The sequence below is a fragment of the Aphelocoma coerulescens genome, chromosome 18, assembly GCF_041296385.1.
Source record: "Aphelocoma coerulescens isolate FSJ_1873_10779 chromosome 18, UR_Acoe_1.0, whole genome shotgun sequence".
Classification (NCBI taxonomy): Eukaryota; Metazoa; Chordata; class Aves; order Passeriformes; family Corvidae; genus Aphelocoma; species Aphelocoma coerulescens.
In genome coordinates this window covers 379,930-400,287 of record NC_091031.1, presented here as the reverse complement: position 1 = coordinate 400,287, position 20,358 = coordinate 379,930, and the positions used below count along the sequence as shown (strand labels likewise).

Here is a 20,358-nt window from a genome sequence, read left to right as displayed (position 1 = left end):
GTGCAGGGCCGGGGCAGCCCCCACCCGTGTTCCCAGCGCCAGCGTGGAGGGGGATGGAGGGATGGGGGGATTGCGGGGACGGCGTCTGTGCAGGGGCTGCGCCGCCGAGGCGCGGAACGTGCGCGGGGCCCATGCAGGAGCCGCTGCCCTGCTCCTGCCCCGTGTGTCCGGGCCCCATTCCCGGCATGGGCGATCCCGCCCCCGCCCGGGAGCGCTTGCGGGGGGCGGTCCCGGCGATGCGGGCGGTGCTGCGGCGGGGGCGGCTGCCGGGCCCGGGAGGGGTGCCCGGGGGGGGCACAGCCGCGGGGTCCCGCCGCTTGCCGTGGACCTGCGGAGCGACACGGTGACTCGGCCGTGCGCGGGGATGCGCCGCGCTATAGCCCGCGCCGCCGTGGGCGACGACGACTGCGGGGAGGACCCGGCACTGAACGGTGGGCGGAGGGGACGGGCCTCCCACGGGGTCCCTGTCTGCAAGCCCCCGACCCGGGGGCAGCAGGATGGGGAGGCCGGATCGGGGCTGCGGGGGCAGCCGGGACCTGTGGGGTCCCCAAGCCCCTGGCTGCCAGGACATCCGTGTCCCCTTGCAGAGCTGCAGCGCCGGGCCGCGGGGACTCTGGGGACGGAATCGGCTCTGTTCGTGCCCACGGCCACCACGGCCAACCTCATCGCCGGTGAGTCCGGGGCTGCACCCGCAGCCCCCCGTGCCCCTAGGCTGTGGGCTGCTGCCCTTGGCCTCCTCCCTCACGGCCCTTCTCTCCCAGTGATATGCCACTGCCAGCGCAGGGGGGCTCAGCTGTTCCTGGGCCGGGACACCCACCTGCACCTCTCCGAGCACGGCGGGGCCGCGCAGCTGCGTGCCGCGGGCAGTCACGGGGGGCACGCAGCGCTGCCGGCAGGGCTCGCAGGGCAGGAGGGCGGCCGCGTGCTGCCCTCCTCTGGCTGCCAGAGTATCTCCTGGATTGTCCCAAGCCACGGGCTGCGACACGAGTGGGGGCTGTACACACCCGATGGAGGGGACAGAGGGGCAGAGGGCTGGAGCCCCCGTGCACCACCACTGTCCCCTGTCAGCTCCAAGCTCTCTCCTGCCCTGGGCACAGGTCGCCGGTGTCCACTCCCAGGCACTGCCAGATCTGCCGAATGGCACATTCGACCTGGACCAGCTGGAGCTGACCATCTGTGAGGCGCACAGAAGCCGGTACCACATGCGTCCTGAGCTCATCTGTCTGGAGAACACGCACAGCTCGGCGGGGGGGCCGGGCACTGCCCCTCACCTATCGCAGGCAGGTGAGAGCCCACAGATGGTGCTGGCACAATCCTGCCTGGCATGGGCAGCTGGGCCCTGCACATGGGGACACTGGAGCTCAGAGCATGGCTCATGGTGGCACCAGATGCCCCAGGGGTCCCTCCCAAACCAGCTGCCCCTCTGACTCCCAGGTCCGTGGGCTTGCAGACCGTTATGGGCTGCGAGTGCACATGGACGGCACACGACTGATGAATGCAGCAGTGGCCCAGGGTGTGGAGCCAGCTCAGATTGCCCAGCACTGTGACTCTGTGACCCTCTGCTTCTCCAAGGTCTGCTTGTGTGGGAAGGGTCCCCAAGGCTGGCAGGGACCAGTACAAGCTGCAGCCTGCCCCTTGTTTGCAGGTGTCAGGCTAAGAACACACGTGGCAGGCTGGGCCTGTACCCAGGAGGGGCAGCTGCCCCTGGGACAGCCGGGGTGACCCTGTTGTGGGCTCTGCAGGGCCTGGGTGCCCCGTCTGGTGCGGTGCTGGCAGAGTGCAGGGAGTTTGTCGCTGAGGCCTGGTGTGTGCAGCAGCTGCTGGGCGGGGGGATGCGGCAGGTGGGAGCGCTGGTGGCCGCTGCGCACCTCGGGCTGCAGCACATGGAGGTGATGCTGCGCAGAGACCACGACAACACCTGGCACTTTGTGGAAGGTACCTCGGAGCCCCTTACTGTGCTGGGATGTAACAGCACACCTGGCACTGCCCAGCAATACCACGATACTGGTGGCTTGGGCACCATCCCTAGATGGCCACACTGGGTCTCCAGCCAGGTGAGGATGCTGCTGGGATCCTCACCTGGCTGGAGTGCCAGGATCATGCCATGACTGTCCCCATGCTGCGCTCTGTGACCCTGGTACCACATGGGGGGAGAAAGGGCTCCCCTTCATCCAGAACCTGGAGCAGGGCTGGGGCAGGTAGCCTCTTCCAGATAGTTGGGCAGTGGGCTTGCATCACCTCGGCCTCCCGCAGGTATCCATGTGCTGAACTCTCCCCTCTAGTCCATCAACCTGGCAGCAGTGGAGACCAACATTGCAATGGTAAATGTCCAGGGGGCCTGGCCCTCCCCCACTGAGCTCTGCGACCGCCTTCGTGCCATCAGCGAGGAGGTGGCTGAGACCAGGCAGGCTGTCAGCGCCTTGCTACTCTCCTGGTCAGCACAGACTGTGCGTGCTGCCTGGCACCACAACATCTCGGCCGTGACACTGAGCTCACAAGGAGAAAGCTGGAATTTGTGGCCAGGAAGTGCCAGGAGGAATTGGCCTTGGGACTGCATCCGATGCCTCAAGGCACTGGAGGAGCCTGAGTAGTCTGCCAGCCCCGCAGCTGCAGCAGTTAGGCAGCCCAAAGGACTGCTGCTGGGAACACATCTGGAGCCCCTTTGTGCTCCAGATGAGTTCCCAGACATCTGAAACTCAATATCAGCCCTCACAGGCAGCCTGAAAAACCAATGTGAGCCCAACCTAGTGGAGACCCCAGCTCTTGAGGCAGTCAGTGCACAAAATAAACGTGTTTTGGCGGTCCTGTAGCTGTGCTCTCTCAAATGTGCTCTTTTCCTGGCTCTGCAGCAGGGACATCATCATGTCCATGGAGGGACAAATGCTGGTGAGGACATGGAAGCATCTCAGCCACAGAATCAGGGTTGCTGCACAGCAATGCCAAGGTTTGTGTCTGGCCAGGACTGTCCCAGGAGCTCGAGCCCAGCCTGACCCAGATGGCTCTGTCACTCCCATTCCCAGAGGCTTATGTCATTCTGTCCCACAGCGGCAGGTGGGCTCCCCAGGCTTCCCTGTCATGTTCTGGGTCAGCAAGTCCCAGAACTCTGCACTGGAAGAAGGGATTCTCTCAGCAGCAGTTGCACTGGGTGTGCACCCACTGGCTCCCTGGGAAGCACTACCCCAGGCAGCAGTAATTCCCATTTTATTTCATAATACCAGTGTGCAGTTTAAAGGACACTGAGGGAACAAACTTCATGATCCAGCTGCCCAGACAGAGCCTTGCAGCCCTCAGTCCCCTGCGCTCCAGTGGGCAGGAACACTGCAGGGAAGGGGCACCAGCCTAGGCTGGGCTGAGTGGAGAGGGCACGGTGGGGGTCTGAGACAGTGGTCACCCTGTGTTAAAGCAAGGAAGCAGCAGGCAGGGGGATGCCAGACCCCTGTTGCCACCATGCAGGTCCACGGTCCCCTTCTGTTTACTCCTGATATGCCATTATGCTCTTGAAATCATGTTCAGAATCACCTGGGATGAGGAGCCAAACCCTGTGAGCGGCCCCTGACCCCACACCTCCCTGCAGGGAGGTGGCAGCCAGCCCTAAGCCCACCTGATCTGCCTTGGCACAGCCCTCCTACCTACCTGAGTGAGGACGTAGCTGTCCTCTGACAGCTTCTCAATGATGTCAAAGTGATCCACACCAGCCAGATCCAGCAGAGAGACAGACCAGCCGGCTGCACGCAGGGCCTGTGGAGAGAGCAGTGCTGGCAGGATGAACCCCAAACTCCACCTGCCCTGAACAGAGCAGCAGGAATAATGTCTTGGCAAGGACTGCTGTCCTGCAGTGAGCCAGAAACTGCTCTGGTTCAGCACAGCTCTTCATCCCGGTTGAGCAGGTTGGTGAGGGCTGGCTGGAGCAGTGTCCCCACCAGAGCCAGGCAGGGTGCTGCTCACCTGGCCATGCTCCTGCGACTGCCTGATGCTCACCTGTCTGTACTCCTGCGACTGCCTGGTGCTCACCTGGCTGTACTCCTGTGATTGCCTGCGAAACTCTGGGGAGTCATGCTGGGCCACAGCCACGAGCACCTCACAGGCTGCTGGCACTGCTGGGGTGACATGTCTCATGGGGCTGTTCCTCTGGGCCACCTCCCTGCAGGAGTCACCCCGGTGGCAGCTGATGCAGCCCTTCACTCCGGGAGCACCCGTGCCCTCAGCTGGACTCACCAGCTGGGGCAGGCATAGGAGCAGAGTGGCTGCAGAGCCACTGACATTCGGCTGCCTGTGCTCTGCCCCCATGGCTGTCCCCACAGCATGTGGGCTCACCGGCTCATGTTAAGAACATCATTCACATAGGTGTGCAGGATGGGCTCCAGGTCGTACACGCCGCTCACCAGCACCGCTCCTGGAGGCAGAGGCACTGGCAGGTGAGGAGCTGCACCCTGGGTGGCTCCCACAGCCCTGGGGACCTCATAATCAGCTGGGGCTCCACAGCCCCGCAGCCTTGTCCCAGGTGTGGAGATCAGTTCCCCTCCAGACCTTGTTCTGGGACATGGCAGCACTACCTTTGATTTCTGGCACCTCTTGGAATTCCGTCCAGTCTGTGGACAGCACCATGGCCGCCAGGTGGGCCCCTGCCGAGTGTCCGCACAAGTAAATGCCTCTGAAAGGAGGAAGCAGTGAGCCAGCAGGAGAGAGCGACTGAGAGGGACCTAGAGACACTTTGCTCCGTGCAGAGGAGGCGGCACTGCCCAAATGTGTCAGCTCAGATGTTTCCCAATCCATCAGCTGCTACCTCGTGCAGTGACGGGATTGTGGCCACAGGCACTGCCCAGTGCTTGGACCAAGGCGCCAAAGCCTTTGCCCCAGTGCAGGCCTTGTTTGCCCCCAGCCACTCTCACGAACCAACCCCCGAGCCGGGAGCTGCCCACCTGATCCTGGGGTAGTGCTCCACCAGGAAGACGAGGCTGCGGCGCACCTGCTGCACCATGGCGTCCATGTGGCCTAGGCAGAGGGCAAAGGGCAGGGTTGGAGGGCACCGAGCTGCGCAGGCAGCTGCGGCCTCTGCAGGACAGCACCTACCTTCAGGGGCTGTGTCGTACCCCACCGCCACCACTGCCACCCCCTGCGACACCAGCGGCGGGGCTGCAAAGCCCGAGTCGTCCTTACTGGTGGAGAGAGATGCTGACAGGCTGTGGGTGCCAGGGGCTGCAGGGCCATCTGGAGACTGGCCAGACCCCATGTACACAGAGCAAGTCCCAGAGTCAGGAGAAGGGGTCAGTAAGAGTTGGTGAGGGGGTCCCTTACCGAGGAATCCCTCACCAACAGCCCATCTTACCTCAAGCACTGCCAGTATCCGCCATGGATGTAGACCAGAACCGGGAAGGCTGTGCAGCACAGTGGGGGATGAGCAGGGTGTCCACCCTGCCCACTCCCGTCCCCGCCATCCCCGTCACTGACTTTCACAAGGGTCCGTGGGAAAATAGATGTCCAGCTTCTCCCCGTCCCCGTTGCCATAGGGGACGTGCAGCAAGGTCTGCGCGCTGGCCCGGGCCCGTTCGGTTCCTGCGGGGGAAGGCGGTGGAGCACGGGGCCGTGGCACCGAGCGCAGCCCCTCTCCCGGCGCCCCACGTTCCCCACCTGCCGCCGTCACCGCGAGGTGGGCGTCGATGATGGTGTCCCGGTCGAGGCGGGGGGACCAGCGACTGGGAGAGTACTGGTCCTCCAGCGCCTGCGGGGAGGCAACGGGGCTGCGGCGGGGGCAGCGCCGCCGGGGCGGCGGGGTCCAGGGGAAAGCCCCTACCGCGCCGCTCGGACGAGAACCGCGCTCTGCCCACCCTCGAGCCCTGCCTCGGGGCCCCTACCTCCATGGACATATCCCGCCACCCGCCCATGCTGCGGCCGCTCCGGTGCCGCTCCGGTGCCGCTCCCGGTGCCGGCCCCGCGCCCCCCGCCCGCCAAGGGGCGGGGCCAGGCGGGGGCGGGGCGGGCGGGGGCGGGGCCAGCCCGCTCCCATTGGCCGCCCCGGAGGCGAGGCCCGAGCCCGGGGGCGGGGCCGGAGCGCGGGGCGCGGCAGAGCCCGGGGGCGGGGCCGCCCCCCATTGGCCACTCGGGATCGGGGGCGGAGCCGGCGGGCAGAGGAAAATAAAAATTTTGGCGCCCTTGACCCCATTGGGCAGCGCTGCCGCGCGCCGGCGCAGTCCCTTTCGCGATTGGCTAGCGCGGCGGCGCGTGGGTGCGAGGCCTCCTCCGATTGGCTGGCGCTTCCGCACCGGAGCGGCGCGCGCGGGCTCGGGCCGGCAGTCCGCCATGAACTGTCTGACGGTGCCCGGTGTCCACCCCGGCTCCCCCAGCCGGCCCCACGGGCAGATACAGGTAGGCACCGCTGCTGTGCATCGGGCTGGGGAATAGATACGGGGATGGTACTGCCCCGGGCACGGCCTGGGAGGCGAATATAGGTGCCGCCCTAGGTCACTGGGCTGAGGGGGCTGCGGGGTCAGGCGGCTGCACCGGCACTGGGCGGAGCCGGGGCTTCCCGTTGACCTGCTGTTCTGACCCACCGTTCTGCCCCTAGGTGATCTTCGGACCCATGTTCTCCGGAAAGAGGTAGGCCCAGCGCGGGGGGCGCAGGGCGGGGCCCGGGGTCACGGGAATGCGGCGGGCCGAGGCTGAGGCCCGCTGACACCGTGTCTTGCAGCACGGAGCTCATGCGGCGAGTGCGACGGTTCCAGCTCGCCCAGTACCGGTGCCTGCTGGTGAAGTATGCCAAGGACACGCGCTACAGCTCTTCCGGGGTCTCCACACATGACAAGTGCGTTGCCGGGGCAGGAGAACACCCCACTTCCACGGGGCTGTCTGGCCTGTCCAGCTCACTCCTTCCCTGCCCACAGGAGTACTATGGAGGCCCTGCCCGCCGGGCTCCTCCAGGACGTTTACCAGGAGGCGCTGGGTGCTGCCGTCATCGGCATCGATGAGGGACAGTTCGTAAGTGCATGGCTGGGGTGTGTTGGCTGGGCTCTGCGGGACACAAGAGTCCTCCGTACACCCTATGCAGACCAAGGTCTGTGTCCTTTGCAGGACGGGGTGGGAAGTAATGCCCTGGGGCAAGTTTGATCCATGTAGCCTGTGCTTGTAGTCAGACTCTCCTTCCCTATAGTCCCTGCAGACAAAGGACGGTGGGACTGGAGTCCATTTCACAGACGGGGCACATGGCTCTGATTTTCCTTGTTCCTGGTGCTGCTGTCTGGGCATGCGCTGTGGGATCTGGAGCCAAGTGCTGCCCCCCATCCCTCTTTATGTTGTGCCTGTACCCCCTCCAGTTCCCAGACATTGTGGAGTTCTGTGAGACAATGGCCAACGCTGGGAAAACCGTCATTGTTGCTGCTCTGGATGGGACTTTCCAGAGAAAGGTAAAACAGTCATTTTGGTACAGCAGCTGCTTTGGGACCCTCGTGGAGCCCACCCAGCAACATCTTCCTGCTGTCTTGCACAGGCCTTTGGGAGCATCCTGAACCTGGTGCCACTGGCAGAGAGCGTGGTGAAGCTGAACGCTGTGTGCATGGAGTGCTTCCGGGAGGCCTCCTACACCAAGAGGCTTGGAGCAGAGCGGGAGGTGAGTCCCCTTGGAACAGAAACTGTTTCATCTTGCCAGTCCTGCTGGTACAGAGACTCCCTCTGGGGAGCTGGGCTCCACAGTCGCTCTCCAAATTTCCCTGCCAGGTTGAAGTGATTGGAGGAGCTGACAAGTACCACTCCGTGTGCCGAGCCTGCTACTTCCGCAAGCGACCCCAGCAAGCTGGGCCAGAGAACAAAGAGAACGTGCCCCTGGGCCCGAGGCAGCTGGAGACAGCTGCACCTCGGAAAATCTTCACTTGACTGCTGGGAAAATGGAGGGGAAGGGAGCTCAGTGCTGTGGCTCCCAGGCACCGGCTCTGCCTCTCTCTACTTTAGCAAACTGTTCAGTGCCTCAGCCCTCCCTACCCAACCTCCGCTGCTCCCCACACCAAGCACCACAACTGAGGACCTACCAGGCCTGATGCTGGGGGAAGCTGAAGCAAAACCCTGGCTAGAGTGAGTTCCCATCTCAGAACAAGGAGAGAGATGAACATAGTTACTGATGCTGCCACACACAGGCCCTGGGGCACTGCACGTCGAGCCAGGCCACAGTGCTTCTGCCACTCGCTGTGGCTCTGGCCAGCTCTCCCTGTGGTCTATGCGTGCTCAGGCTGGCACTGGTGCCTGTGAATGCAGCCCTTCTGTCTCGTGCACTGTTGCTAAATTCCAGGTTTCTCAAGACAATGTACAACCATTAGTATTTTAAATGCAATTTTTAGTTTCCTAACAGCCTGAGGTAACTTGTCCGTTGTCACAGAGCTGTGGCACAGCTTTTAAACTGACATGTGGCAGCCCAGCCCTGGGCAGGCCCTCGACCTCTGCCAGCACACTCGCTTGTGTTACTGCCTTGTCAATTATTGTTGAAACAGAAGAAGGTGAAGGAAGGCCAGAGTCAGCCTAGCAGCTGATTCTTCTGAGGTGTTGAACTTCAAAGGGCTGTGTTCTAGCATGCTGTGACAGAGTCCTTTGGAGGAACTGGTCCCAGGGAGAGCCTCCTCCAAATTCAGGGCAGTTTTTCTCAGGTTTAAGGCTGGTGCTACAACTTTGGTGCTATGTTATCTGTGAGGGGTTTGGAGGCTCAGAGTTTCATCTACCAAGATTTGGACGATTATTCCAGGGAAGATCCAGCTGCTTGGCAAAGGGGCTCTCCTCTGAGGAGCTGCTTCTCCACCCTAGTCATGTCTCTTGCTCCCTCCTCAGCTTTCCAGAATTCTCAAGGCTGACTCTTATTCTGCTCTAAGCTGACTGAAGGATCCTCTTCCCTCTTTGTTTGACTCAGATTCTGGAATGTTGTTGCTTCCTTATTCCCTGTAAAACTGGTTTTTCCTGGAAGCCAGCATCCACAGGCTCTGAGCAGTAGCTCTTTGCCCAGGCCAGACCTCTGCATCCAAGTGCAGGGTTGCTGTTTGCCTGTCTCCTGGAAGGCTCCAAGAGCTGCCTGAACTCCCCCTGCTGCCCCCACATTACAGGTGAGAATAATTGTACTCACAAGCACTCGATTTCCAGCCCTGGGCTTTTCCCCCAGCGCTGAGGAAAGTGCTGCTGCTGCTGCTTTAGGTTAATAAATAACTTAATGAACCTGTGTGTGTGTGTTTTCTATCAGAGCATTCTGCTAAGTCTTCCTGGCCCTGACCAGTGAGACAGCGTGGGCTGGTCACGGCAGCGGTCAGAGGGTGGGAGGGCTGCACACAGGCCTGGTGTTGGAGCTCTGCTCAGACCAGGGAGCATGAGGAGGGTGGCCTAAAAATAGCCACCAGCATGAGTGTGCTGTTTGCAGCGCAGCAGTTGGCAGGGGCTGCACTGCCTCAGCTGGCACCCCCAGCTCTCAACGGGGAGAAGGCAGGAGCCTCTTCTGCTCCCCCAGAGACAAAAGGCACGTGATGGCTCACATGGTGGCTTGGTGAAAAAGTTTATTCCAAGCGTACAGTGACAACTGCCTGGAACACTGGCCCCAGCAGTGACAGCCCACATGGCTGCTGGGAACACCTTTAGCACAGCAGCAAACACAACCTGAGACAACGGCCCCACAGGCAGCTGGCGTGGCCGGAGGGAGCTGTGGACAGGGTGCAGGAGCACAGCCTTGCAGCAGCAAGGGCAGCACTCAGGGGGAGGCATGCAAGGGAAAGAAAGTGCTCCAGCACTTTCCTCAGCTGGAGCAGCCATGGCCCTGCTGAGGGATCTCAGCACTCACTGCTCCCACAGATCCCAAGCTGCATCATCCAAGCACCAGCAGCTGTAGTGCAGGCTGGGGGAAGGCACAGCACGGCATTAGAGGCAAGAGAAAAGGGGGCTTTGGCAATAGCTCACCCAGAAGTAGCCGATAGGGGAAGGCACGGGAAGGCAGCACAGGCAGCTGGGCCTGGCTGTGCTATGGCAGCGAGAGACAGCACTTGGGGGAACGCAGCCAGCAGGGCTGAAAGGCACTGGAGATAGGATGGGCCAGGGCAACAGTCACAGGGGCAGAGCCTGGCCAGGGTCAGGGGCTGTGAACCACACCCCACCACCACGGCACCACAGCAAAAGCAGAGGCTCGTCCATGCCAGGGCCACCCACACACCCAACTTCCCACAGCTGCAGTGCTCACCCAGCAGCTGCAAATCATTGTGTGCCAAATCACCCACCACACACCAGCCTCTGGACCCTCCAGTGAGGATCTCAGCTCCAGGACCAGGCCCAGGCCCCTCCTGCACCCCATGAGGAGGCCCAGTCACCTTCAAACAAAGCAGCCATCACCCTCCTGCCCCACTGTCCCCTCCAAGTTACAGACCCCTCCCTCCCACCCCGCGGAAGGAATTGCACTGGTACAGCTGTCCCGCGGGTGCCAGCCACGGCTCAGTACACTGGTGGTGGCTGATACCCCTCCGGGGTTTCCGCTGTGTGTGTGAAGGGTGGCTGCTGGTAGCTCTCATGGCTGATGTTGGGATAGCTGGAGTAGGGAGTCGAAACCTCCGGGCTGGGGTCGGCATAGCTTTGAGCAAAGTCCTCCACCCCCATTTTGTACCTCTTGTAAGCGAAGGTGAGCAGGAGTCCCTGCAGAGAGAAGGGGGCAGCAGCATTAAGGCCATTCCAGGCTGTGGAATGCAGGGGGTCCCTTTGTGCTCCCCTCAAGTGGGGCAGGGTGGTTCACTTACCCAGGAGAAGATAGAGAAGAAGCTGAAGGTGATGGCAGCACGGGCAGAGTCCGCCCCGATGTACACATCCTCGGCCCGTGTCCAGGACCATTGGTTGGTCAAGAAACAGAAGCCGATGAACCATAGGAAGGTCCAGAGACCTGTGGGGGGAAGTGGCATGAGGGGCCAGGGCTGGTTCTGCTGCTTCTGGGCAGTCCCAGGGCCAGACCCAGCTCCACCGTGCAGGCTGGCTCAGGCACCCGGCCAGGAGCAGCCACTCCTCGAGGCACTCAGCAGCAGCAGCAGCGCGTGGCCCGCGGGCAGCGAGCCAGACGGGAGCGACTCCCTTCGCCAGGCACCGGCAGCCACGTCACGGGACAAGGCGGCCATTGTGGCAGCGACAGGAGGCACAGCCCTGCCCCGCGCCCCTGGTACCTGAGAAGCCGAGGTCGGCCAGGACCAGGTACTTGCGGTCGGTAGTGTTGCTGATCTGGGGGAAGTAGACATCCACCATGAAGAAGAAGATGCAGGCGAGGAAGGCGAGGACGCCGATGCCGATGCCGTAGCGACAGGCGTCCTCGTTGTGGTTGAAGATGCAGAAAAGCTTAGGGTTCTCGGCCCCACTCGTGTAGCCATCCCCGATCAGGCAGGCGAACACGATCAAGGCGAATACCTGCGGGGCGGAGCCGATGTCCGGTGGGCGGCACCGAGGCCGGGGGGGGCCCTTTTCGGGGGCTGCCCGTCCCGGCGGGCGAGGGGCACCGGCTTGCGGCAGGGGGACGCCGTCCCGGCGGGGCTCTCCCGTCCCGTCCCGTCCCGTCCCGCCCCGACTCACCGCGCTGACGATCCGCGCCAGCACCTGCGGCTGCTGCACGAAGCGGACCAGGTCGAAGGAACCGCCGGCCTTGGCCGCCCCGTAGGCGCCTCCGCCGCCCTCCATGGCGCTCCGCCGCCGCTCCTGCGCGGCACCGCCCCGGGAGGGCCGGCCCTGGCGGTGCGGCGGCGCCGGGGCGGGGCGGGGCGGGCCTGGTCCGGCGGGACGGGGCTCCCCCGCCCGGGCACAGAGCACCGCGCTGCTCCCGCGCCTTATCCCGGTGCCCCGCTCCGTCCCTCCTTCCGCCCCTGTGTAACGGGGAACGGGGAGTGCCAGCCCCACGCCTCAGCCGCCGACGGGTCCCGGTGAGCGCGGCCGAGGGGAAACGGGGGCTTTTGGGGGGCTCCCGCCGCCCCCACCCGGTACCGGGAGGCGGCAAGAGGGACGGGACGGACAAGGCTCGGTAGCCCCCGCCGTCCCCGCGGATCCGCACCCACGCGAGCCACGGCCCGGACAGCAGGCGGCGGGAGCCCCGGGGAGCGTTCCGTCGGTTCCCGGTATCGGGCGAGCGGGGCCTGAGGGGGAGCCCCGGGGCGGTCACCTGCCCCAAGCAGCCTTAGCCCGCCCCGGGGGAGGCTGCGGAGCCCGAGGGCGGTGGAGGAGGGAGAGCAGGGGAGGAAGGAGACGGCAACTGGGCGGGGAAACACGGTGCGGGGCACGGGGGTGTCTGCCCCGATGTGTCCTCTTAGGGCCAGTCCGGGCCCTTCCCAAGCCGAGCTCCGGGACTGGTGCTCGGAAGCTCCGTGCCTGCCCCGGAGGGTCCCGGGACGGCGGGCGGAACCAGCTCGGCAGCGGTACCGCCCTATCCGCCCTCTCTTCCTTCCTGACGCCGAGTTGGGCTGGACCCAGGGTTAGTCCCAGTTTAGCCCCGCAGACTTCGCGCTCGCCCCTGACCCCGACCTCGCACGCAGCGGCTCCGGCTCCATCCCAGTCCCGCAGGCCGGCAGCGCTCGGGAGCCGCGGAAACCGGGGGAGCCGCGGAAACCGGGGGCTGGCGGGGGCCGGCACCAGTGGGGCCCGTCTGCTCACCACGGCAGGGCCCGTGTAGGAGGGACCCGCTCGGGCCCGCAGGATGTCCCAGCCGCCTTCCATCACTCTCCACGTCCTCGAGGGCACTGAGAGCGATGGGTGAGTGTGACCTGACCCCGCCCGCTGCCCTGCCGTGCCCTGGGTCCTGCATCCCAGGGGCACGAGGCTACGACCCCACGCCCTGCAGGCACCAGGTATCCGTGCCACCATGTCCCTGTGTTCCTGCAGCCAGGAGCCCAGTCCGGACAACGAGAGAGCCCTGCACACCTCATTCCACCAGCTCATCCTGGAGCAGAGCAGCTTGATCGAGGCAGGTCTGGAGCTGGAGTTGCAGGAGAGGGACAGAGGTAAAGCTCTGCAGCCTCAGCCAGGGCAGGTTGGGGACAGTGTGTGTGCCCAGGGCCATCCCCCGGCCCTGACTCTGCTTGGACCAGCGGTGTCACATGTCAGTGCTGTGGCCAAAGTATTCGTAGGAGCCTGCTGATGTCTTGACCAGTGCAGAGCAGGGCAGTCCAGGGCAGACCAGATCTTGGGGACACAGAAAGCATCCCTGGAGAAGCGGGTACTCTGGGAAGAGCACACACCAGGGCACACACCTAGCCTCTGTGCTGGAGCAGAGCAGCAGGGAAACAGGGATGAGCCATGGGCTCTCTGCATTCTGCCTTCCCCCTCCCAGAGTCTCCGGCCTGCTTGGCTACTCCAGATGCCTGTGCTGGAGCCTGGCCAGAGCCCAGCCAAGGTGAGGAGCACCCCAGCTACTCCTCTGCCTCCCTGCAGATCTTGGCCAGCATGCCTAGCCGCACCATCGGTAGGTGCCACCCACTTTCCCACCCTTCCCCAGGTCCCAGAGCCCCTTGGAGAGCTCTTGCGCCTGCCCTGGTCCCCCACGGCTGCCCGAGCCCTGCTCTGCTCTGATCCACAGGACGCAACCTTGGGGCCATCATCTCCCAGTACTGCAACCGCACGGCTCGGCTGCGGCGCCAGAGCAGCCGCCCACCCCTGCAGCAGCTCTGCCGCGCGGCGCGGCCCAGCCTGCGCCAGTATGACCTGGAGACTGACCCCACCAGGGCCACGCTGGAAGGTGAGGGTCCCCCAGCGTGTGAGAAGGCAGTGCTGGCCACTGTCCCTACGCTGGGTTAGGGACAGGCATGCTGTGACCTGGCCAGCCGTGTCCCACTGAGCCCCTTGTGCCGCAGACAAGCGGTGCCTGCTGGTAAAGGAGCTGCTGAGCGTCTCACCCAGCCAGTGCAGCCACATGCTGCTCACCATGCCCCTCAGCCTGGCGGAGAAACGCATCCTCCGGTAGGACCCCATCCATCAGCGCCAGCGAGGCAGGACTCCCACAGCCGGAGCTGTGCCAAGACCTGTGGTACCCTCTGACACCCCTCTCTTCTGAGCAGGCGGCAACTGAGCGGGCAGAGGGACCCGCTGAGGCAGCGCACCCATCACAGGGCCCCCTTCTCACCCTGTGGTTGGTCCAAGGTCTATGTCATTCTCGTAAGTCAGGGGCACAGGTCTGCACAGAGGCTGTGAGGGCTCCAGTGCAGGCTCAAGCCCCACTGGTCTCCCCATTTTCCTTTCCCCAGGGCTGCCGAGGTCTCTGGTACAGGCTCCTCTCCCTGCTCCGCACTGCGCAGCCCTGGCACTATGCCCTGAAGCAGATTGGGGGCCGCTTTGGCTCCAGTGTTCTCTCCTACTTCCTCTTCCTCAAGATGCTCCTTATGTTCAACTTCTTTTCATTCCTCATCCTCCTGGCCTTCGTGGTGGTCCTGCAGGCTGTGTACCCCCCTGCATCAGTCAGCCCCCAGCCCTTCACTGGCCTCGAGCTCCTCACAGGAGCAGTAAGCATGGCCCAGGCAACCCCAGATCAGGGGCTGCTCCAAGCCTGGGAGGCAGCCCCACTTTCCCACTGCAATAATACCCTAGCCCAAGGCTCTGTGTCCCTGAGGCTGGCACAGAGGTGCCAGGCTAAGCAGGAAGCTGCGGGCACTGCCGAGGTCACCGTGGGCCCCATGGTGTGCTTTCCTGCAGGGCTACTTCACGCACTCGCTGCTGTACTATGGCTACTACAGGAATGTCACCCTAAACGACCCCTGCACCTCCAGTCCTAAGGGCAGCGTGTGCCCCCTCGCAGCCCCCCTGCTCCCGTACAACTTGCCACTGGCCTACCTGTTCAGTATTGGGGTCTCCTTCCTTGTCACCTGCATCCTGCTGGTGTACAGGTCGGTCAGCAGCACCTGTGGCGCCACCAGCCTTCCCTTTCACCCAGCCCCAATCCCTGATGCCCTTCACCTCGCTGCAGTGTGTCCCGGTCTTTTCGGGAGAGTGTGGGAAGCTCCACGGGGGACTTGGCCATCAAAGTCTTCTGCACCTGGGACTTCAAGGTGATCCAGAGGCGCTCAGTGAAGCTGCAGTGCGAGAACATCTGCACCCAGTTGAAGGTGAGGAGCTGGGCGATGCAGAACATCCCGGACCCCAACCTTGCACCAGTGCTTTGTCCGGGGTCCTGCCGCGGTGCAGTGGGATGAAACCTTGCTCCAGACCCAAAGCAGATTTGGCAGCTCTGCCACTGCTCTCTTCAGGAGCTGCTGGTGGAACACCGCTCCCGCTCCCACTCCCGGAGCCGCTGCCAGTGCCTGGGGCACTGCATCGTGATGTTGCTGGCCTGGGTCCTGGCACTGGGCTCTGTATCGGGCTGCGTGCTGGCTTTGCACTACTTCTCGGAGCACATGCACATGGTGAGTGCCATCCCTCACTCTGGGATCCCCTGCCCTGGGGTCGGAGGGACAGGGCTGGGATACTGGGGGGAGAGGCAGGGACAGCCCCACTGCAGCTCTGCTCCTGGCCTGGGCATTTGCTGCTCTCCCCAAGGACACCACACCTGGCTGCCAACAGCTGTGCACTCACCCCAATACCTGCTCACCAGGTTCAGCAGGAGCAACAAGCACAGGGCAGTGGCAGAGGGCAGCAAGAAGCCATTCTCCTGGTCCTGCCCCTTGTGGTGTCCCTCCTTAATGCGTTGATGCCCCGCCTGTTCAACTTGCTGGCGATGTGGGAGAAGCAGGACTCCCCGGTGACACAGGTCTACGTGGCAATCATCAGGTGGGCTGGCTGGGGCCCTGGTGGACGGAGCGTGCTGCACCTGCGCCTATGGCAGGCAGGGAGGCTTTGGGGCCAGGCACCCCATCTTTGGGGCTTGGCCCCTCCACCCCCTGGGCTCAGGAGCTTCTGGCACTGTTCCTGCTCCCCAGGAACCTCATCCTGAAGACGATGGTTCTCATCCTGCTGTGCTCCCAGTGGCTCAGCCGGAGTGTTATCTGCTCGACAGAGGAGGTCAGCACCATTGCCCCAGAGCCAGGGAGGGCTGGGCTGAACTTGGGGTTGTGCAGGGAGCTGGTGGCTTCTTCTTTACTAGGTATCAGGGAGAAATTCTTCCCTGTGAGAGTGGTGAGGGCTCTGGCACAGGCTCCCAGAGAAGCTCTGGGAATCCCTGGAACTGTTAAAGGCCAGGTTGGACAGGACTCAGAGCATCCTGGTCTAGTGGAAGGGTGTCTCTGCCCAGAGCAGGATGGGGAAAGAGATGAGCTTTAGGATTCCTCCCAACCCAAGCTATTCTGTGATTCTGTGCCACACTTGATTGTCTCCCCAGTGCTGGGAGACGTGTGTGGGGCAGGACCTGTATCGCTTCATGGTGATGGATTTCATATTCACCTTGCTGGACACGCTCTTCGGGGAGCTGATCTGGAGGTAACGTGCCCCAAGACGTGGCCCCCCACCTGTGTGGCGTCCCTGCATGGTCCCAGCTCCCTGGTGCACCCAGGCTCTGCTGCCATCAGAGGGGAAGGTGGGGTGTCCCCCCAGGCAGTGTGGGAGCAGAGTTCCACTTCTACCCAGGCTAATTCTGGAGAAGAAGCTGAAGACAAAGCAGAGGCCAGAGTTTGATATCGCCCGAAACGTGCTGGAGCTGATCTATGGGCAGACCCTGACCTGGTGAGATGTTTCTGCCTTCTGTGGCTCCTTCCTCTGCTGGCAAATGACCTGTAGTTCCCAGGAGCCCTGTGGGTGCTGTAGCTGTGCCCACCTCTGTCTCCCCTGGGGCTCAGGCCCAGGCAAGCTCATCTTTCCCCTGCTCCCAGGCTGGGCATTCTCTTCGCTCCGCTCCTGCCAGCTGTGCAGATGCTGAAGCTGCTGCTGTTGTTCTATATCAAAAAGGTGTGATTCCCCCCACCCCTGCAACTCCCCATGGGGTGAAACTGCAGTGACGCTGTGCCTTGTCACCATCAGCCTCTGCTGCAGCAGTGGTGCCACATGAAGCAGCCTCGTGCTGGTGGGACTGAGTAGGGGTTTCTGGGGACAGGATGTCCGCGAGCTCGCTTGGCTCCCAGTGGGTGGGTGGGAGGGGACAGCAGGGTGCAGACTGCTCTCCAGGAGTTGGCAGCCCACACTGCTCCCTATCCACAGACCAGCCTGATGTGGAACTGCCAGTCCCCCAGCAAGCCCTGGCAAGCATCACGCATGAGCACCATGTTCATCACTCTGCTGTGCTTCCCCTCCTTCCTGGGTGCAGCTGCATTCCTCTCCTACACCATCTGGTCGTGAGTACCCACGAGGCCACGGCTCAGGGCACAGGACCCCCGGCTGCCTGAAGAAGGAGGGGTTGGGGAGACCATGGCCCCTGTCCCTGGCATCCCCCAGCTGCAGACTATGAGGTGCTGCCCCAAGCAAGGGAGGTGCTTCCCGTCTACTGGCCTGTGCCCGCTTCTTCCAGCTGTTCCTGGTACAGGACGCAGGGATGAGGACCCCCTTGTCCAGCCCTGGGGATGCTGGGGACAGTGAGGCTGGGTCCCTGGAGGGCTGGGTATCTGAGACAGGCAGTGCCCTGGGCTGGGGGCAGCAGTTGCTGGGCTGCTCATTGCTCTGAACGCCCTGTCGGTCTGCTTGCTCAGGGTGCAGCCATCAGAAACCTGCGGTCCCTTCCGGGGGCTGGAAACCATCTACAAGTCAGGGAAGAGGTGGGTGCTAGTGCTGGAGAAGTCCAACCCCAACATCACCTGGTTTGCCTGGGTCTACCAGCACCTGTTGGAGAACACCTGGCTCCTGTTCTTCATATCCGTGGCCCTGATGTGAGTATGGACCCGAGCCCAAGGCTGAACCCTGGGCCCTTGCTTTGAGGGTCCTGCTGCCACAGCCCTGAGCGTGGCTGGGAGCCAAGGTGTCACTCCAGAGCCCTGTGGCCCATCCCAGTGCCAGGAGCACAGTGTCCCTCAGCTTCCTGCCTGGCTGCCACCATCCCATCCTGCTGTCATTGCAGAGCTGTGATCTACTTCAACATCCAGGTGGTAAGAGGCCGCCAGAGGATCATCCGCCTTCTCCAGGAGCAGATTGCCAATGTGCGTGAGCACTGCCCCTGCCCATCTCGGCTGCTTCATAGCCTGGTCCTGCCCCAGGACTGCCAGTTCGGGCTCTGGCCCCATCAGCACCGCCACTCAGCCGCCCCACTGCTGCTCACTGCACTGTCTGTGATGTTGCAGGAAGGGGAAGATAAGGTATTTCTCATTAAGAAGCTTCACTGCGTTTACAAGCGGAGAGACAGATGCTCCTGAGTCCCAGGTGAGGCCAGCATGAAGGGCAGTGGGGAGGGGCTGCCAGGGCACCCAGAGCTCAGCCAGGTGCACAGATGTTCCTCTGCCTGTCCCAAGGGATGCACGATCCTTGGTGTTGCTGTGACCCAGGGACAGGGAAGGGGATGGAGGCAGGTTTGGGACAAGGAGGGAGATGACACTTAAGAGTCTCCTCTCCCACATGGGATCTTAGGGACTCTGTCCTCTTAGTGTCAAGCCCCACAGGAAGGAATGGGATGGAATGGACTCTGCTTGCAGCTGGGACTGAATCTGTTCACCACAACACAGCGCTGGAAGCTGGGGGACCATGGAGTGCTGAGGAAGATCCTCGCTTCTTGCCATGGCCAAGGACTCACTGGCGCATGTCACTGGGAATGCTGCATCGCAAGGATGCAGGTGCTCCTGCTGCCTGGAGCTGCTGGGCTACAGTAGGTACAGGCCCAGGCCTGCTGTCACACCCCAGGGCACAGCTCCGTGCAGGACTGCCTCACCAGCACAACCTTGCTCCATGGCTGGTCACTACTTGCAGAGAAAAGCTCTTCAGCTCTCCCTCCTGCCAGTGTGCCCTGTGCTGTTTTCAGAATCCTTTGGGGACCCAGCTCCAGCCCAGTGCGAGAGCAGCTGGCTGATTCCAGCCCCACAAACAAGGTCACGGGGCCACCCCCAGCAGCCCTGCACCCCCTGCACTGGCTGGTGGGACAGACTTGGAAGAACCACCGTGATGCTGAGTGCTGGGTTGGGCAGGGACCGTGTAGGCTCAAGGTGATCTGGCCCATTAAAGTGCTGCTGTGCAGGAGTGCTCTGGCTGATGTCTGGACCTGTTGGGCTGGAAGCGGGCAGGTGGGGTTGGTGTGTCAATGCTGTTTGTGGTAGTGACTCAGCAGCAGTGTCAGGGTGTGCTCGGGCTTCTTGGCACCGCCTGCTTTCCCCTGGGGATGCCTGGGACAGAGCCCAGTTCAGCCCACACTGCTGGAGCAAAGGCCACTGCCACCCCACTTGCCACTCACCATCACGGTGCAGTATCTGCAGCCCCCAGCACCAAGAGCCACTCCTCTCCCTGTCATGCTGTTGGCAGCTCCAGGCCCTGCTATGGCAGCTGCCCTGGTGCCACAGCACTGACAGGCCCAGGGTAGGGTGTGCTGTGGCGTGTGCCAGGTGCGGGCAGCCACCCCTTGGCACCAGGGCTGCCGGGTGAGGCAGCTGCCTGCCCAGCTGGGCTGGGCCAGGCCATCAGCGTGGGCACAGGGCAAGTTACCAGCACAGACAGACACTGCTTAGTGGTGTGGGCACAGGGCAGGTTCTCTATACAGCCCCATCTCTTCCTGGGGTGCATTAGGAAAAGCACTGCTAGGAAGTCAAGGGAGGTGATCCTGCCCCTCTGCTCAGCCCTGGTGAGGCTAAAGCTGGAGTGCTGTGTCCAGCTCTGGGCTCCTCAGGACAAGAGGGACATGGAACTCCTGGAGCAGGTCCAGCGGAGGCTACAGAGATGATGAAGGGACTGAAGCATCTCTCTAATGAGGACATGCTCAGGGAGCTGGGCCTGTTCAGACTTGAGGAGAGACAACTGCCAGGCGGTTTCATGGTCTGTCAGCAGGGAGGTGTCAGAGGATGGACCAGGCTCTGCTTCCGTGGTGCCCAGCAGTGGGCCAAAGAGAACAGGCACACCGATGTACAGAAGTTCCACCTGAATATGATCCTGATGAGTCCCCTCCAGCTCAGCACATTATATAGTGTTGTATTAGAAAGAACTTCCCTGTGTGGGTGACTGCAGACTGGAACAGATTGCCCACAGAGGGTGTGGTGTCTTCCTCACTGGAGAGAGTCCAGAACTGTCTGGATGCAATCCTGTGTCATGTCCTCTGGGATGACCCTGCTTGACTAGAGAGATTGGACCAGATGAACCACTGTGGTACCTTCTTCCAACTTCACCCATTCTGAGATTGCCTGAGCCCAAGTGAGCGCTGGAGAGCAGCTGTGGGCTGGCACTTGCTACAACTTGTGAGACATCCCTGACTGAAGCACCCCAGTCACTGGCCTTGGCCTAGCTCCTGACACTCACCCAGGTCACCCAGTCCTTCTGCACCTTCCCCCAGGTCACCCCACACCTTCCCCCAGGTCACCC

General features: G+C 62.8%; 5 protein-coding genes across 10 annotated transcripts; 3 read left to right on the top strand and 2 right to left on the bottom strand.

Annotated features, from left to right (window-relative positions):
- Nucleotides 1–247: 247 nt before the first annotated feature.
- LOC138120122 (uncharacterized) lies at nucleotides 248–2,587 on the top strand. Its single transcript, XM_069032573.1, is given in 9 exon segments — nucleotides 248–431; nucleotides 588–671; nucleotides 762–856; nucleotides 1,098–1,247; nucleotides 1,249–1,284; nucleotides 1,435–1,572; nucleotides 1,743–1,935; nucleotides 2,254–2,478; nucleotides 2,481–2,587. Coding segments are annotated over 9 exon segments (1,095 nt in total). The 5' UTR covers nucleotides 248–364.
- A 598-nt stretch (nucleotides 2,588–3,185) lies between these two features.
- Nucleotides 3,186–5,961, bottom strand: AFMID (arylformamidase). 2 transcript variants are annotated; one of them, XM_069032571.1, is made up of 11 exons: nucleotides 5,853–5,961; nucleotides 5,629–5,719; nucleotides 5,449–5,553; nucleotides 5,327–5,375; nucleotides 5,071–5,156; nucleotides 4,920–4,992; nucleotides 4,554–4,651; nucleotides 4,315–4,393; nucleotides 4,012–4,141; nucleotides 3,634–3,738; nucleotides 3,186–3,519 (listed from the first exon to the last, which is right to left on the bottom strand). In XM_069032571.1, exons 1-11 carry the CDS (start codon nucleotides 5,880–5,882, stop codon nucleotides 3,490–3,492), a joined length of 876 nt encoding a protein of 291 aa, XP_068888672.1. In that variant the 5' UTR covers nucleotides 5,883–5,961; the 3' UTR covers nucleotides 3,186–3,489. The 2 variants fall into 2 exon arrangements, with proteins under 2 accessions (XP_068888672.1, XP_068888673.1); XM_069032572.1 differs by lacking the exon at nucleotides 4,012–4,141.
- Nucleotides 5,962–6,261: 300 nt separating this feature from the next.
- TK1 (thymidine kinase 1) lies at nucleotides 6,262–9,180 on the top strand. Its single transcript, XM_069032322.1, has 7 exons — nucleotides 6,262–6,363; nucleotides 6,563–6,594; nucleotides 6,686–6,799; nucleotides 6,879–6,972; nucleotides 7,308–7,397; nucleotides 7,481–7,600; nucleotides 7,708–9,180. Exons 1-7 carry the CDS (start codon nucleotides 6,298–6,300, stop codon nucleotides 7,861–7,863), a joined length of 672 nt encoding a protein of 223 aa, XP_068888423.1. The 5' UTR covers nucleotides 6,262–6,297; the 3' UTR covers nucleotides 7,864–9,180.
- A 315-nt stretch (nucleotides 9,181–9,495) lies between these two features.
- On the bottom strand, nucleotides 9,496–11,689 carry SYNGR2 (synaptogyrin 2). The gene is made up of 4 exons (XM_069032321.1): nucleotides 11,548–11,689; nucleotides 11,148–11,385; nucleotides 10,734–10,873; nucleotides 9,496–10,632 (listed from the first exon to the last, which is right to left on the bottom strand). Exons 1-4 carry the CDS (start codon nucleotides 11,650–11,652, stop codon nucleotides 10,435–10,437), a joined length of 681 nt encoding a protein of 226 aa, XP_068888422.1. The 5' UTR covers nucleotides 11,653–11,689; the 3' UTR covers nucleotides 9,496–10,434.
- A 43-nt stretch (nucleotides 11,690–11,732) lies between these two features.
- On the top strand, nucleotides 11,733–18,613 carry TMC6 (transmembrane channel like 6). Of its 5 annotated transcripts, none has more exons than XM_069032315.1 (21): nucleotides 11,733–11,891; nucleotides 12,624–12,714; nucleotides 12,844–12,962; nucleotides 13,292–13,423; nucleotides 13,538–13,696; nucleotides 13,812–13,917; nucleotides 14,016–14,112; nucleotides 14,202–14,456; nucleotides 14,647–14,837; nucleotides 14,918–15,056; nucleotides 15,198–15,353; nucleotides 15,542–15,717; nucleotides 15,867–15,948; nucleotides 16,265–16,362; nucleotides 16,510–16,605; nucleotides 16,752–16,827; nucleotides 17,077–17,210; nucleotides 17,562–17,738; nucleotides 17,927–18,005; nucleotides 18,147–18,225; nucleotides 18,447–18,613. In XM_069032315.1, the coding sequence occupies exons 2-20, from the start codon at nucleotides 12,659–12,661 to the stop codon at nucleotides 18,216–18,218; spliced, it is 2,400 nt and encodes a 799-aa protein (XP_068888416.1). In that variant the 5' UTR covers nucleotides 11,733–11,891; nucleotides 12,624–12,658; the 3' UTR covers nucleotides 18,219–18,225; nucleotides 18,447–18,613. The 5 variants fall into 5 exon arrangements, with proteins under 5 accessions (XP_068888416.1, XP_068888415.1, XP_068888414.1 ...); XM_069032314.1 differs by having other exon boundaries at nucleotides 12,498–12,714; XM_069032313.1 differs by having other exon boundaries at nucleotides 11,733–12,714.
- Nucleotides 18,614–20,358: the final 1,745 nt, after the last annotated feature.